Source organism: Micropterus dolomieu, linkage group LG14, assembly GCF_021292245.1.
Source record: "Micropterus dolomieu isolate WLL.071019.BEF.003 ecotype Adirondacks linkage group LG14, ASM2129224v1, whole genome shotgun sequence".
Lineage (NCBI taxonomy): Eukaryota > Metazoa > Chordata > Actinopteri > Centrarchiformes > Centrarchidae > Micropterus > Micropterus dolomieu.
The window spans coordinates 4,870,950-4,896,993 of record NC_060163.1 but is presented as its reverse complement, the minus strand read 5'-3'; the positions used below and the strand labels follow the sequence as shown (position 1 = coordinate 4,896,993).

General features: G+C 40.0%; 1 protein-coding gene across 2 annotated transcripts in view; it reads right to left on the bottom strand.

Moving 5' to 3' along the window:
* The window catches only part of LOC123982467 (growth arrest-specific protein 7-like), a 58,947-nt gene that overhangs the window by 13,844 nt on the left and 19,059 nt on the right, over positions 1-26,044 (bottom strand). The window contains exons 2-9 of one of the 2 annotated variants that reach the window (XM_046067992.1): positions 25,486-25,603; positions 16,062-16,148; positions 14,571-14,659; positions 12,138-12,191; positions 8,874-8,963; positions 6,828-6,943; positions 6,539-6,613; positions 2,295-2,373 (exon numbers count right to left, since the gene is read on the bottom strand). In XM_046067992.1, the coding sequence (XP_045923948.1) occupies positions 2,295-2,373; positions 6,539-6,613; positions 6,828-6,943; positions 8,874-8,963; positions 12,138-12,191; positions 14,571-14,659; positions 16,062-16,148; positions 25,486-25,603 (708 nt within the window). The remainder of the gene's footprint in view (positions 1-2,294; positions 2,374-6,538; positions 6,614-6,827; positions 6,944-8,873; positions 8,964-12,137; positions 12,192-14,570; positions 14,660-16,061; positions 16,149-25,485; positions 25,604-26,044) is intronic. The other variant, XM_046067993.1, reaches the window with a different exon arrangement.

Sequence of the window (26,044 nt, the reverse complement as noted above, 5' to 3'; positions counted from 1 at the left end):
ATTTCCCCTCGAAACCAGTGGTGGAAGTGAAAACTCGAGTTCTCTGAGCAAGTGTCTCTCAAGAGCAGCTGCAAAGATGCCGAGATCGGACCTACAGTTCTTCCCACTAAGAGGAAGGCACGACATGAAAAGGTGGTGGGATTATAAATGTTGATCCAAAGCTTCAGCGTCATGTGTACAGTTTATGCTTTAGCCCACAGAACCATCAGGAAGCCCTTTACTGCATGTAATTACATTTGAAGGCAGGCAGTCTGCCTCGTGAGTCACATGTGCTGTAGGCTGCAGAGCCCACGGTCAATATGGAATCACATACTGTACAAGAGATTCCTAACTATGCAATGATCAGTTTTGCATTATAGCACCTTTAAGACTTTATGAGCTCAAGATAGAATTTTTTCTGCAATTTCTTTTTATTCATTTTTTGAATAGTTTTTTTTGTCATACCCCCACACACACACTATATATTAAACATTAAGAGAGCTGCTCATTTTGTCTGTTTACTCATTTAGTTTAGACCTCTTTGTAAATCGTAATTGGATTTTCAATGTTTTTTTCTTTTTAATGTTTTCAGTTTTTAATGTCAGTAAGTATGTATTAACACTTTTGTGCCACTGTGAATGAAAGATGGTCCCCAGAATTATGTTACAATTTTAAATCATTATTCTGTCAAACCTCGCATGACTGACCATCATAGCTCCCATTTACGCTTCGTTGCATCCATACAAGTTGCTTAACTTGGTTAAGTTGCGGACAGACACTGAGCATGAAGCGAAATTCAGAGATGCCGGAGAGTCTGAACTGCCACACAACCACAGCGGAAGCAAATACTTATTGCATTTAATTGGCATCGGCCGTTTATAACAGCAGATATATGACTGAAAAATGAAAAAGAAAGAGTCAGATCCTTTACTCATGTCATGAGTGTTGCATAGTTTGCCCACCAGAGGGCACGCTGCAGCTCCTCTGTTAACAACACTGCCTCACCACAAAAACCACAGAAGAAAACAATCAGCTCACCGGAGCCTACCAGAGCACAGTAGAAACAACATGCAGAGTGGCCGTGTTAGCGGTGAGTTGGTCATTTGTCATTAATTACATGAAATAAATTATAATAAAAACAGCCCCAATCACACCTCTCCTTAAAACATTTATTACTTGCTAACCCTCCCGTTTTTCACTGCACTCTCCCGGCTCACAGCAGCATTTAAATGTTACGGTAGTTGAGAGTTGGAGGCTACGCTGCTGACAGACGTGATTGTGGATTTATTTCTGAAACAGTGTGGCAGTTCTAGCGAATGGTCCTCTCCTTTGTCCCTAGTTCATCACTACTATATATTCTCTAAAATCACGTAACATTACAGCAGCTAACACTGCCCGTTGCTAAATTAGCAACAAAGCTAATGCTGTGTATATCAGTGGAGGAGCACCAACGTTGTAATGAGCCGTTATGAGTTTCTGGTGTATTCTAAATACATCTGTGAGCCGTTTGTAGTTTTAGTCGGCATGTCGGAAATGATAGAACCAGAGAGGACAAACAGCGGATAAACGTGATCTGAACAAACATCTAACATGGCTTCCTGCCAGACAAAGTTTCAGGTCCTCGTTGTAGACAGCCATGTAGTATTAGATGCATTCAACAGCAGGTCACTGTAATGTTATTGTAGACGGCCTGATTTGGACAGATGGTGGTTGAGAAATGGTTTCTCGTAGCTTTGATTAGAATTAAAGAGAGCTGGTCCAGGAATGAACTGGATGTGATTATGCAACATTGAGTTATGGCAGATAATGTGAAAATTGAAATACATGCTTATTCTCTCTCACTCTCTCTGTTTACAGATGGCTGAAAAAGTTGCACCTTCTAGCAGCAAGGATTTATTGATGTGCAATTGTTTACATGTTCAGTTTTTCAGACTGTAATCTATTTTTATTAACATAATCCATTTAGGAAAAGGTTTTATAGTCCACACACATACCAGCTTTCAATATCGGCCTGTTCTAAGTGTAGTTTATACAGGAAAGGGGTCTACTATCCAAATCATTCGAAATATCGGCTCATAAATCGGCTCTTTTTCACTTTAATATCGGCATCAGCCCCCAAAGACCTATATCGGTCGGGCTCTAGAAGCTCCACACATGTAGTTGGTTGGTGTGTACATTGCTAGCTAGTTACAGCCAACATGTGTATTATCATTATTATCAACAATAGTTGGAGCATTAGCTTTTTAGGAAAACGTGAGCAGAGACTTTATGTGAATAACAGCTAATTAGAAGTGGAGAAAAGTGTAATGAATTACCTTTGAGGAGAACTTTAGGTGAACATCAGCTTCGTCTGCCAGGCTCTTCTTCAACTGGGCCCAAGCCTCCCCCAGAGTTCTGAGAACAGATAAGGAGGTGGGTCCGGGAGAGTGTGTTTAATATCTTACACAAGAAAGGACCACACACACTTTTAAATGCAGGCATGCAGGGAGGGTGGAAAGTGTTGGGGAAACGGGAGGCAGGGGTGAATCCTATCACACACATACACAAACCCACACTCACACACAGATGGGGTCCACAGCCAGTTCAACAGATGATTAGGATGTATGGGCCATGAGATATGGCTGAGCTTATTCTCTCAGCCATGAGTTCACCCTTTCAGCACAGCTGGGGGCAATAACACTGAGAAGACTTGCACTGTTTTGTAGATAAGCATTAAAATTAGCCAATGCGCATTAGGTAATAATTATGCACAACATGTCTTTTTAATAGGACAGACATTTGTTTTGATTTAAAGAAAGCGAATGATTCATAATTATCTCTGACAGAAAATGGAATTAGACAGAACGCCTCTTCATATTTCTTCGAGCTGTGGACTGTTAAACAATCACCCAGCAGGCAGGCAGTCACAGCCACAAGGCTTTGGGTCCAGGACTGACGGCCTTTATGGGTAAGCGGGTTACTTCAAAGCATCGCTCTGAATGGAAGACATGTGTGGAATTCCCTCAGACTGACATCCAAAACATTCCTGACACTGTCAGAGTAAAGTCTGGCACCTGCAATCCTGCCGCATCAAAAATGGGTCAGCTTCAGTGCCACACACATACGCACTGGAGCGGTCAGCGCATGTTCAATTCCAGTTTCCTGCTTGAATCTATACTCAGATATTCACTTATTCTCAAAAAGAACAGTTGAAATCACTTGTGCATGAACATTTCTTTATATTCTTGTTTTTGACATATCTGCAAATCTCTTTTTAACTTTATTCTCATCAGATTCACAAACCTGAAATTATTTCTGAACATCATGTGATAAGCTGAAAATGTTTTGTGATTCCATACATTGCTTACACAGCACAAAGCTGATGTGGATGTCACATCTAAGTGACATTTGTGTTTTACGCAGGGTGCACACTGGTTTGTTGGAATGGAAAGAGTTGTAAACGTGTACAAATAGCCATGGCTGAACAAAGAAGAAACTTAAACTTCATTAAAGGTGCCCTGTGTTTTCTTATAAATATACAAAGTTTCAGTTTAGATTCAGTGTTCCTCACCAAAACACCCAGTGTGTATCCTTGGTGTCCAACAAACATGTCAGTTCTTCTGAAACCTGCATTGTTTACATTGGTGTTTACTTGCAAGCCGTCTTCTTTTTCCCCGCCTTTGTTAGGGTTAGTGTAAAACCATAGGCAGGAATGTCTATTGTGTCAATGTGCGTCCTTGTACACGTGCACGAGAACAAAAAAAGGAGAACCCACTCATGAAAACACTGGCAAAACACTGCTCCATAGCTCTACTAGTGAGCAAAAACATTTACTATCCCCCCATCCCTACTATGTTATCCACCTTGAAAACATACGAGCTGGAGGAAAGGAAGCCTTTTGTTTATGTCTCATGATTCAAAGCTTCAAAAGTTACCACTCAAATTTATTTTCACACTCAGCAAATTACATCTGCCATGTCCCTACAGTCTCCAGTGGCAGACACTTGCAAACAAAATACTGTGTCTCAGGGAAAATGTATCTCCTGCCATGTACTCCCTCCATTGAACAGAACTGATCCAGTGCAGGATTGGTGGCAATAAAAGGCGGTCACACGCCTCATGGCCACTTCTCTAATAAAACAAATGGTAAATTCAGGAATAAATAGATGGTTGGTTCTGGGCTGCGGCTGGTCGGATGGTAGGAACTGACCAACAAAACAGTGATTGTCCTGTCTGACAACAGAGCTGGCTGAGGGGGAGAATAATGAAAGTATTGTGTTGCACTTTTCTGGGTGTGGGCAGACAGAGCCGGCTGGCATAATCTGGATTCTATATGGGACAATTCCATCCCACTAACCCTCTCTTACCATGCTAATAAGAGAGGTTATCTTATAACGCATAAACAGTGCAGAGGAGGGTAAGCCTAGCTAAACCACGCTGTCTCATTTGCACCACAGTGTTTGCCCACTTTCCTGGTCTGATGTTCAGAATGTGAAATAAAGTACAAAAAGTACAAATACCTCTAATGTGTACTTAAATATAGTACTATTTTTTTACTATCCACCACTTGGCTTAACTTTGGCTACCTGAAACAAACAAAAAAAGGACTAGAGATGTTTTCTACATTTTTTTAATTTTTGATACATTTGTATTTTTGAAATATAAATATATATATATAAAAAGTCAGATTTAGCTATTGTTATAATTTCTATTTGTTCAGGTCAATTATGAACTATAGGTAAAATTTACCTGCTAGTAAAAACTTGAGAGAATTGGCTGGGGCCGAGGGGCCGCTGCTGCAAATATTTGAGTGGCTCCTCCTCTAACCATCTCACTCCAAACTTTTGATGAAACTTGAGAGCCCTGTTTTGCTTCTCAGAAAAGTGTACTTAGTAGAGATTTGGAAATCACTAAATTATAACAGGTTGCACCACACAAACTAGTTCTAACGTAGAGAGTAGTTGTTGCTAAATATTCCCATTTACTTTGTACTTACTACACCTTGGTAGCTGTAACTGTTGCGTAGCTGGCTCAACCAGCTGACAAACTGGCAGCAATAATTAATAAATAAATATCATTATACATTTTAACTTGGATTTAATATGCGTAAAATATCAATCAAGCAATATGTATGTCAAGTACCTTCAAATCACATTTCACATAACATGGCAAAAATGAATTGAACAACCCAATAATGACCCAATAAGGTCTGTTTGGTCAGTTAGGGTAATTACAAATGTCCCTCTCTATCTCTAAACGGCATGAATTCTATTTATTCTGAAATACATTTTTCTCTTTGTATGCTTCGGGGTTAAGTTTACTATATCACTCTTAAAACTAGTCTTTTTGAAAGTTATGTTACAGCTCCTGATGCTGCAGTGACATGTTGTCACGTTGCCACGCACTCTCACTGTGTCCTTATGGAATCTCTTAATAAAGACGGGTTTAATAACGATGCCGTAGGTGGCTTCCGTGCAAATCACAGCTTCTTCTCTTTGTGGGTGTCGGCCGTGCCCCTCTCAGCTTCCTGTTAGTTTACTTTCCATGTTCCTGTGTCCCCTTCGGAGAATCAGACAAAGACTCGCCCTCAGCACAATATCCCCTCTGCTGTCACAAACTGAAGAAAAGAGGAGTGGCTGCAAAACTCTTCCCCTGCAGGGTTTCCCTGTATTTCCTTTCCCCTACAAACCCCAACACACACGACTAAATGTCTGCCTCCTCATATCTCACCCCCCTCAGTTACTTCTCTACCTCATCTCCTCCCTCCCTCCGCTCCTCTGCTCTCTCTTAATGGCTGAAGTATGCTGCAGAGCAGAGAACAAAGCAGTGGTGATTTACAGGAAAGCTGTACTCACACCGGGATGTCTCGCTTGTTTGGCTAAATGACTGTCTGCCTGACTGGCTTATTGGGCAACTAATTCGACATTAGTGTGAAGTTACACAGGTTAACTTTAAATGGATGTGCTGCAAATGCTGCTGTATACTTGCAGTTCAGATTAACAGTTATAAGGAAGTTAACAAAAATAAGGAAGAAATGCTCATCACCGGAGTTCTGTATATATTAGTTACTTTTTTTTCCTCGGAACAACAATCAAAAACACAAAGATATTCAAATAACAATGATATAAAACACAGACATTTTCCCATATGAGAAGCTGGAACCAGTGAATGTTTGATATTTTTACTTGAAATTTCAAAGCAATGAATATATTTGGACATTTATAAATCTTTCCCAGATTGTGCATGATCTAGTATTGAATCTCTACCAGCTTTATGACGTGTTATGTTGTTTTGCTGCTGACCCTGACCTTCTATGGTGCAATAAAATATCACATTAATATTATTACAAAATATACTGTGGACGAAGTCTCCCAAAAAACACATCATTTACAGCCTCCTTATCTCCAAGGCGGCTGCATAGCTTCTTTTCCCAGTGTTGACGTGTACGTTTGGTATTTTTTTTATTTTTTTTTTATGCTGATTCACATCTTCCATGCAGCCATGTGTGTGACAAGCTACTCTGTGATAAGAGGAAGTTTGTCTTTCTCCATGAATTCCTTGAACGAGGAAGGTCACTCACCCTTCTTCCTGGCTCGCCAGAGGGATCTGAGAGAGCTTGGAGAGATTCTTGGCGTACTCTTCCTCTATCTTTATCCTGAGAGGGAAGTAGAGAGTTTCATTACCACACAGCCTTTTACGCAATCTGTTTCCACGCGTGTTTCCTGTGTTGTGCAACACAGTGATGTACATAAATAAGCACAAAAAAGGGGAAACGGTTTGTTTAATGATAACTGTATTGTTTACATGGTAACCTGAGGATGAAGTGTGAAAAAAAGAGAGGGGGTGATGGTTGATGAAAAAGGTCATACCTTTCTCGTATGAACTCGGCCATCTCTTTCTGCATCTGTTTCCCCTTCAGCTGTTTCTGCAGTAAAACCTCAAATCCTGTGATGTAGCCGTTGCCCTGGGGATCCTTCTTATCGGTCTAGGAGATAAACACAGCAAGCACACGAGAAACACATTGAACGAACAAACAAACACTTTGAAACAAACATGAGAACATCACACCTTGGCCAGCTAGTGAACTGCCCACTGCATGCTCCCTCAAACACAGAGAGGTAATGCAGCAAGAGCAGATAAAGGCTGCATTAACAGACGATCAGGCAAGTCCACCTCTGATTTGATGTAGATTGAGTGAATAATGTATTTATATTGGTGAAAAAAATAAGTTCATATTACATTCATTATATACTGTAGTAACCTGCCTACTTTAAAATCCATGTTTACATGCAGCAAGTCAGTAATCAGATTTCTCCCTAGACCTGGCCTTTGTAATCACAACACTACTCATATTAAAGCTGCACTCAACAATATTTTTATGTCAACAATGGATAAAATGACTGTGTGTGTAATGTAAAAAGTCTAACTTGTAGTGAAAAAAACTACACAGAATTTTGTCTGCAGTTTCTTTCACTCCCACGGAGTGTTTTAGCGACTTTCAGCAGATTGTCTTGGTTTCAACGGCCCACAGCATCACTGTTATGCCCACTCATTAACCTTGTCCAGCACTGTTAATGCGGAAAACAATTCACGTAGCATCACAGAAACTACCTTGTGTCAATACTAGTTTTAGTCAGAATTTTAATTAAAAGGTTTTCTGAATGCTGCGCTATGATTACTGCCCTTTCATTTCATCTCAGCACTGCTGTCAAAGCGGAGCTATTCCTGTCCGAAATCTTTCATGTACATGCACTGCTGTTAAAACCTCATTAGAAACCTGGTTATGCACAGACATGGCGGGGAAATAAGGTTTCTCCTGGCTGAATTCAAATTTCATTTCTCAACTCACTCTTGTCACCTCCTCTGTGGTTATGACTACATTGTGTTAGCTCCACAAACCACACCTGGTAGAGATTACACTGCAGGGGTGGAAGGTGTCCAAACAGAGCAGCAGAGGCCAGCTGGCTCACTGCACTCCAGCCAGTTCCATGTAATGTATTGTCCTACCACACTGTCTGTTAGATCTTACTAAAGCCAATGCTGATTCTCAGTATGCAGCAGAGCCAGTCTGAGATAAATATGGAGTCATGTTGAAAGATGAAAAGGATCCAGTGTTGTTTTTTGTTCACATGGAGAATCACTTTTTTTCAAGTACTGTTTTTATTTCTTTGGTTGCTAGTTCTTCTCATTCAAGAATATTCTTTTTAAAAAGTGTCTTCATCTTTTCCTTGCTTCCCTTCCCCCTGTTTAGTCATCTTTCTCTTGGTTTGTTGAGTTCTTGTTCCAAAACATCAAAAATCTGTAATAGTTAAACTCAATGCTGTGCTCAGTTTTCGGTCCCTTATTTAGAGGCTTCTGGTATTGTCACTATGCATGTAGTACATTGCTTTTAAGGCATGCTTACATTGTTATTTTCAAGATAAGGATTGGGTTTTTCAACACAGAGAAACAATGTATGAATTGAAAAAAAAATAAAAAAGGATTTTGTCACTTTCATGATGTTGTTTTGCACCAAGTCACCATGCTTTGGGCGTATACAATATGCATAATGTTGCCATCAAGTCAAAGGCTATGTCCCAAATCACTCATAGACCACTACCTATATGATACAGTTAACAGTAAAATGAGATTTAGGACACTTATGAATCATCATCATCATTTTACATCATCACTGACAGACTGCTTGACTGTATATTTTGCATTTATATAATTGCATTGTGAGATGGTTAGCAGACAGCAGTGTACATGCCATGAACTTAACTATTTTGGCAGCAAATACAGTGAAGTAAGTAGTGGACAGGGAGCGATTTCAGACACAGCCTGGGAGTTAGCTGAGGAGTACACCAAAGTTGTGTTTTTAGCTTATATCTGTTCACAAGTAATTTATAGCCTGTTACATGTTGAGGTGAATTTACCCAGAAGTAATCACAGTAGCTCCATTCGCTCGGTTTCAGCAGCTGTTGCTCTGGCATGCACGCATGTGACGGGAACGTCACACAGTTAATCTGAGAGATACAGAGAGAGAGAGAGAGAGAGAGAGAGAGAGAGAGAGAGAGAGAGAGAGAGAGAGAAAGAGTAAGAGACAGAGCACCACATGGAGGGCAATTTAACGGGGCAGTTTATAGTATGACAGACAACTTTGCTTTGATGCCACTGTACAGTACAGCAGCACTATAATGCTCCATGTGTTGACAGGCACACTGTAAAAGTACAGACACACACACACACACACAAACTCACAGACTTCTGCTCTGGTATTCAAGGTAGTCTGCACTCTGTTGCTTTGGCAACACTCATCTCAGCAGCTCCAAAAACACACCAAAGTAAAGAAGACATTTACCAGACCCAGCATTGTTCATTCACTTTTCTCTATTCACCCTGTCCTTGGAGACACGATTGTCAATATAGAGCACTTGTGGTTCTCAGCCTTTTTTGGATTCATCATTCAGCTCTCTACCACAACACTCTGAACTTCTACTTTAGCCCGAGTAATCAGCAAAATGGATTCCCAAAGATTGCCCTTAATTATCTTGCAGTTATTTTTCTGCCTGTTCTCCCAGAAGCAGTGAGGTTGAATCTGTTGTCTGCTGTGAGCCTGTTGGTTCTGCTCTACGCAATACTGTCACTCTGGTACTTTCTGCGCTCAGGGGGCTTGGTGCGTTGCTTTTACATCTTCCGTTGTGGAAGGGAAGACAGAAGACCATCATCTCCACCGTCTCCTCTTTATGAACTGCAGTCACGCAGGATAATAAAATTCTCTGACGCCACAGCTGCTTTGGATACAACTGCACAAGGTCAGGATTTGACAAGTCATCACTTTTAGGTTTAGCAGAACAAAAACTCTAGTTTACCATGAAAATGCAAAACTTACTCGGCAGATTCTTCAGCTGCCAACTCAATTTCTTATGACAAGGAAGACAGAAAGAAAAAGAAACAAGAAAGAAAGAAACCGCACATCTTAAAAAAGAAAAGCCAAATGAAACTAAATTAAAAGCCATGTCTTCACGATAAAGAGACTCCAGGTTTAGACTCCGGGGGCAAACAAAAAGAGCTTTATCTTCTCTCACATTCATTCCAATTAACCTCAGGAGGTAAACAGCTTGCAGCAGGATACACTGTTTCTATTTTTAAAAAATCTGTGGCACCAGAGAGCACCCTTGTCTAATGCCAGAGACTTTCAGAGTAAATCAACAAATCCAGTTCTGCTGATGACTTTTCCAGAGCCAATATTCAAATTGAAATGCAAGAAGAAGAAAAGGTCTCTAATTCAACCTTATCCTGGCGTATGAGGCTTATAATTTGTTTGAGGGAGTGGCTTTTCTATTTAATCACTGCTGAGGTCCAGAGGTTGACAGTTAGCAGAGCTTAAAACTGACCCCCTGCTCCCTTTGGTGAAGAAGAGGGCAAGGCTACTTCTAAAAGTCTCCAGTAAAAGTTTGTTTGCATTCACACGCACACACTGCTTCCAGCACTTCTTTTCCTGACTTTGGGTGACCTCAATAAATAGACCATTTAATAACCCTTCCTGTAAACAGTCAATCTCCAGTCTAACTAGCCACGGCAGGCCCGCCACACTTTGGATTCTGCATATCTTTTATTATTCAATATCTTGAGTAATCCAAAGTATTTTGGAGGGTGATATTTGTTGTTGGCCTTTCTTTCAAAAACACCTAAAACACATGAGTGTTCTTGCATGGAATGGATTACGTGTTTTATGCTCTAACATTAGCATACCTGGGTAACTAGCTTACTACTCAGAACAGCAACCTAATGCTACCTTCAAGGAAAAAAGTTAGCCAGTCATTAGCTTACTTCATCATTTTGCGTGGTTACAAGTTACATTAGAAAAGGCCTTGTTCAGGACTGGAACATCCACTGCATGGGAGTTGATAGTGGATGCCACTTTCTCAGAGTTTAGGCTAACGTTAGCAGCTCTAATACTCTACCGGATTTGGGGAAGTTACACTTCAGCAACCTCAGCCAAACTTATTATCGGAGTTGGAATTATGTTTGCAAAACTCATGAATTAGCCCTCACGCTCAAAGCTTTTTCTTTTGTTTCGAACCAACTCATGGAGTTAGCGCGAGTTAGCTAAAGCAATAGGCTAAAGCTGATAAAATTTGGCAGTGACAGCTGCCTTTTCAGCTTGCAAAATTAACAGTTGTTGACTAAAAATGAGAAGCTGCTTTTGTATGCTTCTGTCTGAAATCAAGAACCCATTGTTTAAAAAACATTACTAAGAATTTCAAGCGGTAAATCAGCCACTCTTAATATTATACAATGCACAGGCCTATGGACTGTGCTAGAATGGGGTACAGTTTGTTAGTACACCTTTTCTGTATAGTATAACTATATATATTTAATGCTGCTTTCATTTAGGATGGGAGAATTGTGTTCAAATTTAGAAAAGACAATACTCACAAGGGGGAATCATTAGCGCTGATGCCAATTATCTCAAAATACCAGATTTCAGCCCAATTATTTGGCAGACAGATTAATCACTACTAATATCAGTAACAGTTAAATTGGCACCATGTGTAGTTCACCTCACCTCTCTCTCATGTTTCTTGTGATAACCATATGTTTATCAATAGCATCCCACTGGTTGCTATGGAAGCTGAGACATAACCCTCCCCATCTCAAGCTGGTGATTTTAAATTTGCAGTAAGAAAAAAAAATCCACAGAAAAAGTCAGAGAGAAATCCATAACATCACAACAGCAACCAAGCGTAAGGCCCAACAGGATGCGACGATCTGACAGAGGAGAAATCATCTGGATGCTGGATAGGATGATGTCACTGTGTATCTGTGTACTAGCAACTGAAAACAGGCACCAAACACTTCTCCCAGCAAAGAATAGATAGGAAATGTAGAAAAAGCAACACTGAAAAGGACATTAAACACATTTACAGCTGTTATATCGTCAAAATTTACTAGGTATATTGTCCCAATGTGTAATGTGTCTAATTTATGTCCACGACTGATGCAGCAAACATGTATCTGGGCAATTAACACCCCTGGAAATAGCATTTACCTATATTATCCTTTTCAAACTTGGGGGAAAAATACTGAAACTCTGATCAGTTGGTATCAAATCTGGTCCTTCAGGGCTACTGTACAGTAGAGAGCCGGGGTGAGTTCATGGTTAGTTAAGAGTTCCCGTTAGTTGCCCCACTCACCGTGACCGTGGTCTCCTTGTTCTGTTTCCTGGTGGGCGACGTTGATCCCGGGCTCTGCGGAGAGAAGAAGGACGCGCCGTCAAAACCTCCTTCCTCCGTGTCAGACATGACTGCTCAACATACACACACACGCACACAAACACAGCTGTTTTCCTGGCAAGCACTGTTAGCGTCCGTCTCCCTGCCTCTGCCTCTGCTGCTGGTGTATATGTGTGTGTAAGTGCGTTGCTGTGCAGAGTAGGGAGGATAGTTCTGCAGAGCAAAGCAAAGCATGGTTGGCTTTCTCTCTTTGTGTTTGAGTGTGGATGAATGTGTGTGTGTGTGTGTGTGTGAGAGTGGGGGTTTTCTAACACTTAAGCTTGGAATAGAGTAATTTGTGTCCTGAGATAAACCAACATTGTGGGAATATATGAAGGGTATTAGGAAAGAAGTACAAATATAAAGTGAGATGAAAAGTATAAGGTGGCAAAAGTAGCAAATGTGTGTTTATATTTTTTTGAATGACGAGGTGTGTGTGCACGAGATGCAGATAAGGAGAGAAATGAGGAGACGGAGTGAATAAGTGGTGGGTGGATCCTGTATAACTGCACCCTGACTGCCTGGTTAATTATGATCAAGGGAGCAGATACTGTAGGAGGGATTAATCTGCTCTAACTGCCATCAGCCTCGCCATTAATAATAAGGGCAAAAGAGAGAGGGAGTTTGATAATCTGAAATGTGGAAAGACTACATCATATATCAGTATCACTGAACACAGGCTGTGTGTTATCTGTGACTTATTTTTATGACTGTATATAAGTGTCGAATCATTACATTGTTCAAAGTAGAGCTGGGAATTGGACCTTAAAGCAGCACCAATTAATATTTTTATATTTACAATGGATCAAATGAAAACATGTAACATAAAAGACGAAGCTTCACTCCCACCAACATTTTCCCTTAGGGGTGTACTCACTTTTGTTGCCAGTGGTTTAGACACTAATGGCTGTGTAAAGTGTTATTTTGAGGGGACAGCAAATTTACACTGTTATACAAGCTGTACACTCACTACTTTACATTGTAGCAAAGTGTCATTTCTTCAGTGTTGTCGCATGAAAAGATAGAATCAAATATTTACAAAAATGTGAAGGGTGGACTCACTTTTGTGAGATATTGTATGGACTGTGCACTACCTGCCCAGAGAGCCACATATTTTTCTCAGGAGTTGATGGAGACCAAAACATAGCTAAAAGGAGAGTGAATATTGGAACTAAATATGTCAGGTAGCCGGAAACACAACTGCAAATGAGTGCTAATATTGCTTTGTGTCTGTATGTGTAAACTCTTTGCCAACATAGCCGTATCAACTTTAAAATGTGTCAAACGCCAAAAACGTATTATTGCAGCTTCAAACGTTTTTTAGCACAGACAAAAAAATGTTTACGATCCAAAAAAAAAGTACCAAAACCCAGACCTAGTTAAAAGACACTCTACAGCTCTCCTCTGAACCTCTAAAGGCTGAGACTGTGGGCCTCCCCTCAGACATAGCCAAGATTATGTTATCTGATCCCATAGACACTCAACAATTGACAACTTCAAGACACCAAATACATTAAAAAGTCCTAAGACGTTTTAGTTTCTGACTCTAAGAAAGTGGGTTTAATAGTAAAATTCCCCCAAACTACTGTATCTCTGAACTCTTTTTCTTTAAACAAATCACACACATTTAAGCTATTCTATGTGATCTCCTTTTGATAACTTATGTAGAAACTAATGTGATATTTTCTGACTTTCTTTCACCGAGTCTCCCGTGAAACAGTTTAGAGCCGCCCTGGGGTGGCCCACCTCCCACTTTCAAAATCTCTGCACTAAACATTTGATTGGAAGAAGTGAAATATGGTGGTCAAACTCAAAACAAGGCTGTTCTTAGTTCTTCACAAGCTTTGGATAGACATGAGTTTCACCTGGAAGTGCTATCCATTCATTCCAATATCAAAGTCGAAAAATATGACAACAACTTACTAAATAAGAGAGACAATTAATGATGATTAATGTATTATTATTATCTGATCCGGTTAGCAAAGTATTCATTTCATAATGACTTTGATTCCGACTTGGGGGAAGTTTGTTGCATGACAGTCAAATGAAGGCAAAAACATCATGGTTCACTCTCACAGGTGTTTTCATTTAATTTGCCTGATTAGGCTGCTGTCAATCCAGCTCTTCTAAGCTCTCTATCAGATTCTCCTGTTCGTTTGATGACTGGGGTCATTTAAGTTTGTTAAATTCAAATAATGTGTTCTGTGCATGAATGCATAGATTATGTGATGTAAAAAAGGAAGTAGTATGACAAATATATGGATCATCATTGGAAACTTTGCTCACTCAACAAAATGCGGCGTGTGTGGGTCATGTTGTCAAGGAACAGGAATAGCAATGATCAGACAGCTTTACCTGTGGCTCTGTACTGCTCTTCCTAACCAGACTGTTGTGTGAATGCTCCACATGATGCAAGGGACTACCACCTGAGTGAAATCCATTCACTGGAGAGAAATGAAAGGAGCAGGGAGAGATCAAGACAGACAGAGAGAAATAAATTTCATTAGAACTTTGGTGTCTGCAGATGTGTGCTCTGAACGAGTGTTGGTCCAGGGAGAATTCACTTATCTTTAGTCAAACCAAGCCAGTGCTGAGTGTTTGTAGCTCCATAAATGTCGTTAATGGGGCAAGAACAGATAGGCAAAAAGATTGGGTTGTGCTAGTTATACGTAAATCCATCGCTAAGTTTGAGTGTGTAGTCTAATTTCTTAGTGGCTGCTAGCTAGTGACTTGCAAAATTGGGTTGCACCATTTAAACTTAATGAATGTCGTAGCTAATAAACACCATAGTAATCTGTGTAAATTACTATACTATGTAAACACGAAGTTGCGGTAGTATCAAAAACTGCAGTGCTTTGTAAAGTATGTGTTTCAGAGTTAGTAATATTCACGCAGTTTAGAATGAAATGGGACATGTCCAATTATGCTAACCTTCATTGTGCAACCCTATATCGTAAAAATTACAAATAAATCAATCCTGAATCCTTATTTGGCCTAATGCTAATGTTATTAGCTTAAAGTTTGGTAATTTGAAGAATAATGTATTATTTATACAAGGTGATTTTAAATATTCCCAATTTAGATCATTATTACATACATATTACATCATTTTGATCAAGTGCTGGTCAAATATGTCGACCATATTCCATTTTACCTCCTTTACTCTTTCAACTAAACAATCTATGCTAACTACTTTGGTTTGTTAGTTCAGTTATTGAACAGTTACATAACAACTACGTAACAACTCATCTCTACATAACAACTGTGTTTTTTTATTTAATCCATAAATCAATAATTATTTATTTATTCTAAAAAATGTCATTTAATTCAGTAAATCTACACTTCGTAAACAGATACTTTTTAATAAGCAAGTTGGAAATTGTGATCAGCTGGTTCAATGAGATCCTCAGCTTAAAAGAAAAGTATCAAGAACATTGTTCACAAAGCCAACATAAGCAAGCATTTTCCTATGCATTTACCATAACTTTAAAATGATCTAAGTATGTGTGAGAGATATTTATGTTTGGTTTGAGGTGAAACTAAGAAGTTGTTTATGATAGAAGTTCTCCAAATGAACGAAGCATTTGAGCTGAAGACATCTCACAAACCTTACTGGTTCTCACTGTTTATCTGCCTTTAGGGGCAGGTCCAAAAGAAAGACAGTGGAGGCCTTAGTTCTGCAGTTGAGGCTACAGATAAAATTAGTCACAGGAAGTGTCTGTGTGTATGTGTTCAGTGTGCATGAGTGGGTGCTTTGTGCAAATTTAAGAGAATTCATAGCCACAGGGTACTAAAACCTGAGGAAGTGATAAAGAGTTCAGATGGAGAGAGATAGATTTGTAGTACCTGCTGGCAGGGAGTTCTTGTGTCGGAGGGAGGTCTTGGGGGTCCCAGGTACACTGGACGGTCTCTCCCATGTCGTCTCTGAGTGTTGAGCAGAGGGAAAGAAAGACAGTGACATTAGGAGAGCAGTATCAGCTATAATTTTTTATTGTCATTTTGTTAACAGTGTTGGAATTATTTGTGGGTAACAATAGAAGAAGTGATTCCATCCATGGGTGCATCGTTGGCACTTGTTGCAGTCAGCGGTTCCACTAAGGAAAAAAAGGACAGGTCTTACAATTTATACCCTAACCAATCAGCATCTGCAGACATCTTCTGTTGACACATATGTTAGAGGTTTCTATGAGCAGCTGTCATGAAAATCAGAAAAAATATGTCAAAGTAAGAGTTGTTATTTTTGTAAGTCAACGTACAACAAGGTGGTCAAATGTCACCCCGTCCCCATTTTTGTGCCTATTTTTCAGCTGATATTTTCCTGTGTAGCTAGATAGCTGGCTAACATTGTAGGAAGATCATTCAATGTGTTAAGTATCAAATATTGATTTGTGTTTTTAGATTAATGCAAATAATTAATTATACCTCCACAAACCTCAGCATGTGACTGCAAAATGTAGAATGGACACTTATTGTGAAAGTGGCCGCCATCATGGCTAAAAGTTAGCTTAAAAAGTTAGCTTAAATAGTCTCTGACAGGGCCAAGTCCCAATGTTATGTTTTACCACAAGAACTCAGTCTTTAGGCTATAGTGTTGCTTAATAGCAATTTTGAGAACTGTATTTTCACAAATAAGACATTAAAGTGACAGTGAAATGTTAGTTAGAGTGTCTTCAGCTTCTGTTTTGTAGATCTGATTGGATCACTCAAAAGCAAGACGGGCTTAGCGTAGGGAGATGGAGTTGCTGTGGACTGTTCTCCACTCACATTTCCCTCATCTGTGTTCTTAGATCGGGAGGAGGAGGGTAAATCAAGGGTGAAATCAATAAATTAGCCAGTTAAATTTACCAGTTAATATCCAAGCAAACACCTTTTACTATATTGCTCTGCTAGCTAGTAACAAACTAATGGTCAAGTCACCCCACATCACAGTATGTAGCCTAATACTAAGAATAATAATAAGCAGTTATTAGCAAGTGTGTTAACGTAACAAATATTGTGTGTTAACATGACTGACTGCCACGAGAGTGACCTGAAGTTGTTTTCACATGTTTGCTGCACAGAGTCTGTGGCTTTTTGGGTCCAGTGTGCCCAAATTTGGATTTTGTGGCTCCGGTATCTACCAAAAACTACTTTATATAAAATTACTTTGATCGTATCATGAGCAGAATTAGAAAACAATCCCATGGTGGAAAGCCTTAAATTCTGAAATACTAGTCATGGGTGGAAGAGTAGGTTAGTGGTTACAGAGAATGTACTGTCAACAGCCACGTGCAACATTCACTTTGGTCATTTTAAATGACTGTAGATAAAATCATGTTGTTTCAATCATCTGTTGTCTTTTACAGTAATGGCAACTGAAAACAAGCACAAGCTTTTGGCCAAATACAAGGGAACATTTCATTTGAAAGGTTTAGGAAGGTTAACTTAGCTTCATAGAAGCACTGATTCTTTTCCATCATCTGTCCCCATTTGACTTCTACTGGTAAAGATGCTGGAAAATGAGGTTATAAAGCATGACCAACAGAGACACTAATACACCCCCTTTGATTTTTGCTCCCATATGTCCACTCTCACCACAGCCCTGAGCTCAATTAGCCCTTTACTGTCAGCATAGAAAGAAAAGGCACGGACATGTAAAGAGCTCTTATTTCATTTGGGTCTTTTTGGCTGGCTCTGCTCTATTTGGCGCCGCTTACCAGAGGAGACAACTGAGCCAAGCCCATCAGCTCAAATGACACGCATGGAGGGGATAACTGGCAGCAGGCTTATGGAGAGAGGCTGTGCCTTCATGTTTGATGCACAACACCAGCTCACAGCCTTTGTCATTTGCCCAGATGCCTCAATTTCTCTCTGTTAGCTTGTCATAAACAAATCGATACTGTGAGAAATATAGGATATTAGTGCAGAAAAATATAGCATAATATACTTTGCTCAGGGAAATGTTATTGTGACTGTCTACCTTTATCAAAGGGATTGCAGTCAAAGTCCAGTTTGCCAGATTCATAGCCAGGAATATATATGTATATATTGTTAGCAGTAGTTTTTTTTGTTTGTTTTTTACAAATGGCTGCTGGAAAATCCCACATATTTACTATAATGTTTGACACCTGAGTGGAACAAGTTGAGTTTCTAGGCAACTGGCAGATGCAGATTGCTTATAATTTCTATCAAACAGGTGAAATATCAGACTTGGCACCTGCCAGATTCATACCCCAAGATACATTATACAGCAGAAGTAATTCTCATCAGCTGCCTTGTCACAGACAAGCTGAAGTCTAAAAAAGTTGTCAATCATTCTAAATTGCCTTGATTGTGGAATACAAACCCGAGGCAGCTCCGTTTACCCACTTTCCCATTTGAGGAATAGTTCATCCGCCCTTTTCATGCCTGTCATGGATCTCAGTGATATGAATTCATGATATCAATGATATTACATGTAGAGTGTAATGACTCAAGCTGCATGAGCATAGGGTCTTCAATGAAACATAAAAATATCAATTTATGCTTTTCTGATTCACCAAGTCAATCACAACCACATATTCATTTCACATACATCACTGGTTCAGAGTGTAGCAGCAACTCAGCGGCTGGCAGCGGAAGACAGAACTTGGAGTGTAGCGGATGTGTATAAGTGAATGTATGAATGAAAAATTGTCAACAGCAGTTCAAAAAGCAAAAACACCCCGGCTTCAGCCAACCACACTACATGAGATGCGAGACATCCCTGATTCTAAACGGGGAGAAGGAGAAATGGCCTAGTTAGCTATGACACTGCTATATTTTATTCATAACCACATGACACTGGTCCTTGATGCATTAGCTACCTCCTGTCTCTGGTTTTTATCAATCACAGCCCATTCACACCCTGTATTATACCAAAGAGGAAACACCCGTGACAGACAGTGCTTAAGGGATCTCCTCAGCAATAAAACAAACAGAAAAAGCAGAAGATGTAGCTATTATGGGAAAAAAGCTAGCATTGCATAAGTCTCTGAGTGGGCATACTAGTATGAGTTTGACAGTGGCATAGAGATGCAATGTAAGCAAACCTCTACTGGACACTGCCTACAAGCCAAAGACAGTGGTATTTAAGAATAAGAACCACTATTTTCACAAACTGAACAATGACATTTACAGGAAAGAGACCTACAATGAAACCAGAACGTCTGGGTTCTGTTCCAGAGGAAAGTGCCAGGACAAATTAGGCTTTTTTTTTTTTTTTAAACAGCAGATACTAAAACCTTTAAAATATGACATTAGAAGAAAGTGTGGGTCAATATCTTGAAAAAAGAAACTGATGCAATGATGTTAAGTATGCACATTGCCCCACTGTAAACTGGAAGCTGTTTTTTGGGATGCAAACAAATTACTGGTTGTGTAATTTTGTTAAAATCAAATATGGAAAGTGAACCCCTGCAACATTTTACACTTTTTTATAAAGCGATTTACAGAAACAGAAGCTAGTGGAAGAGCGGCTAGCCTGAAAGTGGCGTCAGGACTCTCTATGTTCTCCAGCTCACTAGCTAATGTATTTAGCCTGTAAACAAACGTTAGTCCTGTACTTTTCCCCTAGTGAAAGATTGGGACATGTGTTTATGCTTATACTGTGGATAAGAAGAATACATTAGTTTATCTTTGATTCACTTTAAATGGACACGTGGCCAAAAAGAGCCGTAGACATGAACCACATCTCCAGTAGCTTTCTAAACTAGCACTCAATTAGCTAGAAAGCTAATGTGGTTTTGGTTCAAAGTCTGTGGCTCTTTGTGATTTGTGGGGCAGGCTGCTCTTTGGCTCTGGTAGGAAGGACACGTAAATGCAAATATAGGTTAAAATTAAATTAATCAAGTCGCTGTACAGAATTTAAATAACTCATTAAACCTGAAGATTTTAAATAGAAATGTCTCTCTCTTTCGAATATTTTGGGTTGTTTTTTTTCCTCAAAGAAGAGCACAGGATATGTAATTTACAGGGCAGATCTATCTCAGCAGGTACAAATAATGCAATTTCATTTCAGATGGATTTCTTGAAGCCAATTGAGAGGTTTTTAGTTTAGTGTAAATCAGACTTCATTGCAAAATAACTGAAAACTGAGGGGACTGTCTATCTGCTGTAAATCCTAAGAGTATGTGTGTTGGGACTGTTAAGTTTTTGGGTTGGTGTGTTTTTAAAGCAGCACACTAGCTAGGCCGGGATGAGTGGAGAGTCTTAGGAGACGGCTGGTACAGACCGCAGCACCCTGCACCGCTGCACCCAGCAACACAGGAAGGAAAACCTAGAAAAAATAAAACAAGCTCTGACACAAGGACATGCTGCCCCCACCCACGCACACTGCAATGTTACCATGGCGATGCTGAAACAAACATACATATAAACACACACACACACACACACACACACACGTGTGCAGGACAGTATCTAATCTAGCTGAACTTTAATGTAACAAAGGGGAGGTCCAGCAAAAATAGCTGAGCTGCTATAAATACTGATTGTTTCAGGAAAAATGTTATCAGATGTGTTTGTTTGGAAACAGTTCCTGCGGTGGTGAATTTGAAAGAACTGCAGGCCCGTAGTACATTGAATATGTGTTAGGACTGAGCTTCATTTAGTCATTGTGCAGCAAAGACACAGAAAATAAGTCCTGGAGGTTTTCTGTGCCCTCAGAGACCGGTTTCTCACAACCACAGCAACAATATTGCTTTCTTTATGAGCCAGGGTACAGACGCTGCTGGTGTGGGTTTTTTCCACGCAAAAAATTATGAAAAATTAATTTCTCTCTTAGGAAATATTGTGGAACTCTTTTGTTCCAGCACACCACTCTTGTCATTTCTGACTCTGTCCCCCTGGAATATGATGTGCGTTACCACTAAAGATAAGCCTCCAAACCCTGTCACATGAAGACAAAACAGATCTGTCGAATTCCCACAGGAATAACATGAAGACCGAGGGGGAAGAGTCAAACGTTTTGAGGTTATCTTAATGGTTAAAGCATCTAATAAGGCCCGAAGAGTCTTGTTTGTTTCCAACGTTTTGACATTAGCACATTTACCATTTAATTTTATTTAAAGAGAAAAGGAGAGGAGGAAAAGGAGGAGCGACTCCCCTGGTCTCGTGGCTGGGTGGAGCCCTCGGCTAATTCTAGATCCCCTCTCACGGCCACAATTTGACCACTGCAACCATGAGCAGAGATGTACATGATGTGAACAGCCCTGATGCAAAGCTGTTTACACTCTTTAAGTGGCTGCTAAGCCACAACTCGAACTGTGAACTGTGATTGGGCCTCATGCGAACCACTCGTTCCAACTGATGGGTTTCGTTAACAGAGCGTAGGTAATCTAGGTGCTTTCCAAGCTGTAGTGCAGCTTCTTTTGGTCTAATCCGGTTTGCGTTCACACTGACTTATTACAAAAAAACCAAGAGCTGTATGGCTGAAGTCATATTGACTGAAAGGTAACTGATTCAGTCATTAGACAGATTTGGGGATGATGGCATCATCAGCTCTATATGGACTCAAGTCGGGAAAGAAAATTCGGGCATGTTGTCACGAATAGCTCAAAGAATCGAATCATTAGCCGAGACTGTAACTAGACCTCATACATCATACTGTATATAAATAGTAACAAACAGATATAGAGAGGCATTTTGTACTGTAATACTGTGGAAGGATAGAAACTGCATGGTTGCTACGTTTCACTCACTTTCTAATGTGAGGGAAAATCCCCGCTCTCGAGTGCTGACACGTATGTACGTTACCATGGTTACTAAATTATTTTTGCATAAATATAGGTAATACATCTTTACAGAGATCACTTTCTTAAGAAGTCATGATCAGCAGATGGATGCGTTTAGCTTTTGACTTCACGCTAAGATAACACATCTACTATCACAAAATCTTGTGATTGGTCTTGACACCACAAATGAGCTGCACCACACTTCCAACAGGAAGCAAACTCAATCCCTCTTGTCCCTCAGTCCCGTTGTTAAGTGCGCGCCAGTTTAATAGGCCGCTTGCCATGGACTTTAATAGAGTTCATGGCATTTTCTGTTAACAGCATGGCAGAAAGTAGCTAGCTCTACTTTCAGCTAACAAACCCACAATGTGTCTCGTTTTATAGATGCAAAATTGACAACTGTGCGACTCCACAGCTGTCAGTGATGACGCAAATTAATGATAATGTCTGAAATCTCTAATTACCACTTACTACAGAGTGAACTACTCAGTCTGCGTTAGACTGGGGCTAGGGAATGAGGGAACGGAGAGCTGGAGAGTCCACAATGGAGGAAGCTTATTAGTTGTGGCCCCATCCAGTTTTCTTCAACAGTGGTGCTCCACAGAAGGGGCATGGTTTGCAGACAGTTATAAGAGTTGATGATACAATACATTTTTTTAATAAACTTTGTGAGCGGCCTGAGCTAACATGTTTGCTAACCGCCCACGCTCGTTAGCTCAGGCAGCTTTTTTCCCCTTCTTCAATAAAACTCTTATTAAATAAACCTGAGAACAAAATGCCAGGAGCAAATAAACAGCACAACACAAGTAGAAAGAAGCTGACTGGCACCAGTATGTCCCGGCCAGGTTAGTGTGTTGGCCCTTCGCACACCATCTAGCCCTTCAAGTAGTCGCAACTTCACCAAGCATTTAGAACCAAATATTTCGCAAAGACACGGATGAATTGACGTTCTGGTGTGACAAGGTCTTAAGAATACAAAAATGTTCTTACATGAGACCCATAGTTACTCTGTCTGTGTGACTAGTAGGCACAGTGTCTGGACAAACCTGGACTTTCTAACCTTTATTACATCCTGAGGTCAAAGGCACATGAGAGTTCCCGAGACCAGATATTAGTATCATCAGTCAGGTTTTACGGTCAGGTCACCCAGGGATAGTAAAAGAGGCCATGTTGCTATGTCTGCGGTACAGAGGAGGGTATTAAGCTGTCTCCACACCAGTGTGTGTCTGTGTGGATGTGTGTGTTCAGGGAGACACTGATTGTTGACAGAAACAAGGCGCTATCAGCAGTATCAGTTCTTCTACGCCCTCTGTCTCTCACTGGTACCATCACTGCAGTAGAGACAGAGGCTGTACGTTTAACCCGATAACTGACAGATGAAATCGCTCAGGTGTCATTTTTAAGATGAATACAAGCTCCTTGATGGAACATTTTAATGAAAAACACTGCTTTATTTTCAGCCTAAAGTGTAGTTGCGAGCAAGGCAGGTAATCTTTTTCTGCAAAGAGACAGATTAAACCTGGTAAATGAATGTTTTTAAGCACATCTTTTAAAGAGAAGACAAATATAAGACCAAGTACAAATCAACAGTATGGTGTCACCTCTGAGGAGGAGTCATCCTCCAGAAACAAGTTTTAACTTTTTGTTGAAAAAATTTCGGTCACTCTGATAAAAAGGAATCACAGAGCAGCCCCAGCAAATCACAGTACTGTCATTTGTAGCTGGCAAGTAAAAAATGCCCAATGAGCACTACAAACTGCACTGTATGCAAAGACATGACCTGTTCAACAGTATGTGGACCTGCATTAAAGAATGTGCTGATCTACGTGATATAGACAATATGGATTCATCATGCTATATAATTTAATTCCACTGCCAGGCTGCGCTCACAGAAGGTAAAAAAATCCAAACTTGACAGCAACATTTTCAAAATATAGGAGCAAAAGAGCCACACAGGAGCTGCACAGGATTTAAAGCAGCACTGATGCTACGAAACATCTTTAGAGGAGCTGGGTTTAGAAAACATATATAAGCATAATTCACATTTATTACAACTTTTCCTATTTCTGTAGTTTGGGCAATCATCTATTAGTCTTTATCAGTTTTCTCATTAGTTCTATCACTTTATAAAAGCGAGCACACAGAACATTTCTGTGGTAATCGTCACTGCACAGGAAACCTGTGTGCACACGACTACAGTAAATATGGTAGGTAAGCATGTCAAAACAGTGAAGGATGTTAACAACAAAGAGTTGACAAACAAAGGGTGATAATTTCTACCACTCACATTTGTCTCATCTTCTAAATTAGTCTTATTTTAATAAATTTGTTTGGCTTTGTTTGTCTGATCATCTGACTTCTCTTGTTTCTTGCACAGTCAAGACTTATTTTTAGTGATGACGCCAAAAATGCCATATCTTAGCCATTAACTGGATGACTAACGTGAGTACAGTGCTATTATTACAGATGGGAGTGCTGGCTAAAGTCACACAAATAGGACCCACATTGTAATAAACTGAAATGATCATTTAAGCCATGTTGATGACATCGCCTGTTCCTAAAAATTTTACAGCCACATAAACAAATCCTTTTATTCCCTCCGACATTGTGGTAGATCAGAGATTTTCAAACTATGAGACGCACCTCCACAAAAGGAGCATATAAATGTCCATTAATCCACACAGAAATCATAGAAAAAAAGACGCTCCTTATATCAGAACAACACAGAACAGAGCTGAGCAACTGAAATTTTATGAAAATCACAATTTTTCCTACTGCAATTTTCAAAATACCATTTTAAATTAAACATTGTCGTGTCACGTCATTTTAATATGTTTGTCAATGAAAATGAGAATAATGATGTAAAAATCATCAGTCCCCCTAGTATCGCAAATCATATCTCAATTGCAAAATCTGTCAAAATAATTGTAATTTGATATTTTTTCAAAATCAATCTGCCCTACTACAGAACCTTCCTTCTGAATGTGGGCAAAAGCTGAAAACGATGCAAGTGTGGAAGTATGCTGCCACTTGTATGACATACACTGTTCAGCATTATGGGAAATTCGCTTATTCGCTTTCTTTGTGAGAGCAAGATGACACGAAGGATGTCAGTCTGTGAGTTAAGTATGGAAGTGAAGTCCGGAAACAATTTGCCTAGCTTAGCATACAGGCTGGAAGCAGGGTAAACCGTTAGCCACTAATTAACACATATATTTTTTACATAACTGGTACAGAAATGTAAAAACGACTGATTATGGTTTTAGGGAGAGTTTAGTTATGTTGTCAAACTACTTCTTAGTGAGCAGCAACTGAAAATGGCGCCGAGTAGCTTCCTGTAGTGTTGTCACCACAGTGAGGTTGCCCGGTTTGATACCATGCCGTGCCTGTGCTGAAACCAAAACAAACCTGTGCTCATTGATCCGGCAAGCAGGACTACAGCCAGAGGTGCTGCACATATGTACTGAGCGGATGTATAAACTGTTATCTATCAAAAATAGTTCCAACCTGTAACCCCACCTAAATTTACTGACTCTTACCATTGCTTGTGGTGTTGACGTAGTATCGCCGCCCTTGTGGAGACATGTAGCATTTCCAGAGAGGTGGCAGGGGGTCTCTGAGGTCCTCAACAGAGAGATGACTCAGAGATGCGGTGCTCTGTCAAAACAGAAAAAGCAACAACAACATCGGTTCGTGTCAATAACCATTAAAAGGCTCATCAGAACAATGGAGGTGCATTTAAACACAATGTTAGAGCCAAGTCTAAGATGTATTTCTCAGGGGTATGTCTGAATTGAAATAACTGCTGGAGATAAAGAGATAACAAGATCAAACTACACCACTGAAGATAAGGCTACACAAGAGATGGAGAAGAAATGAGCAGCACTCAGCTCGGGTTCAATAAGGTTCTCATTTCCTCAAGCATTTCACAACCAGCAACCAATGACATCATAGCGGAGCAGGCTGAGCTGCTGCTTCTGCTGCTGCCACACAAAGAACAACACACTGTCTCTGCTCTGCACTGCTCTGGACTAAGACAGCGTATGTGCACACAAAACACAGCCGAAGAACACGAGAGAACTTGTAGGCAAACTGTGC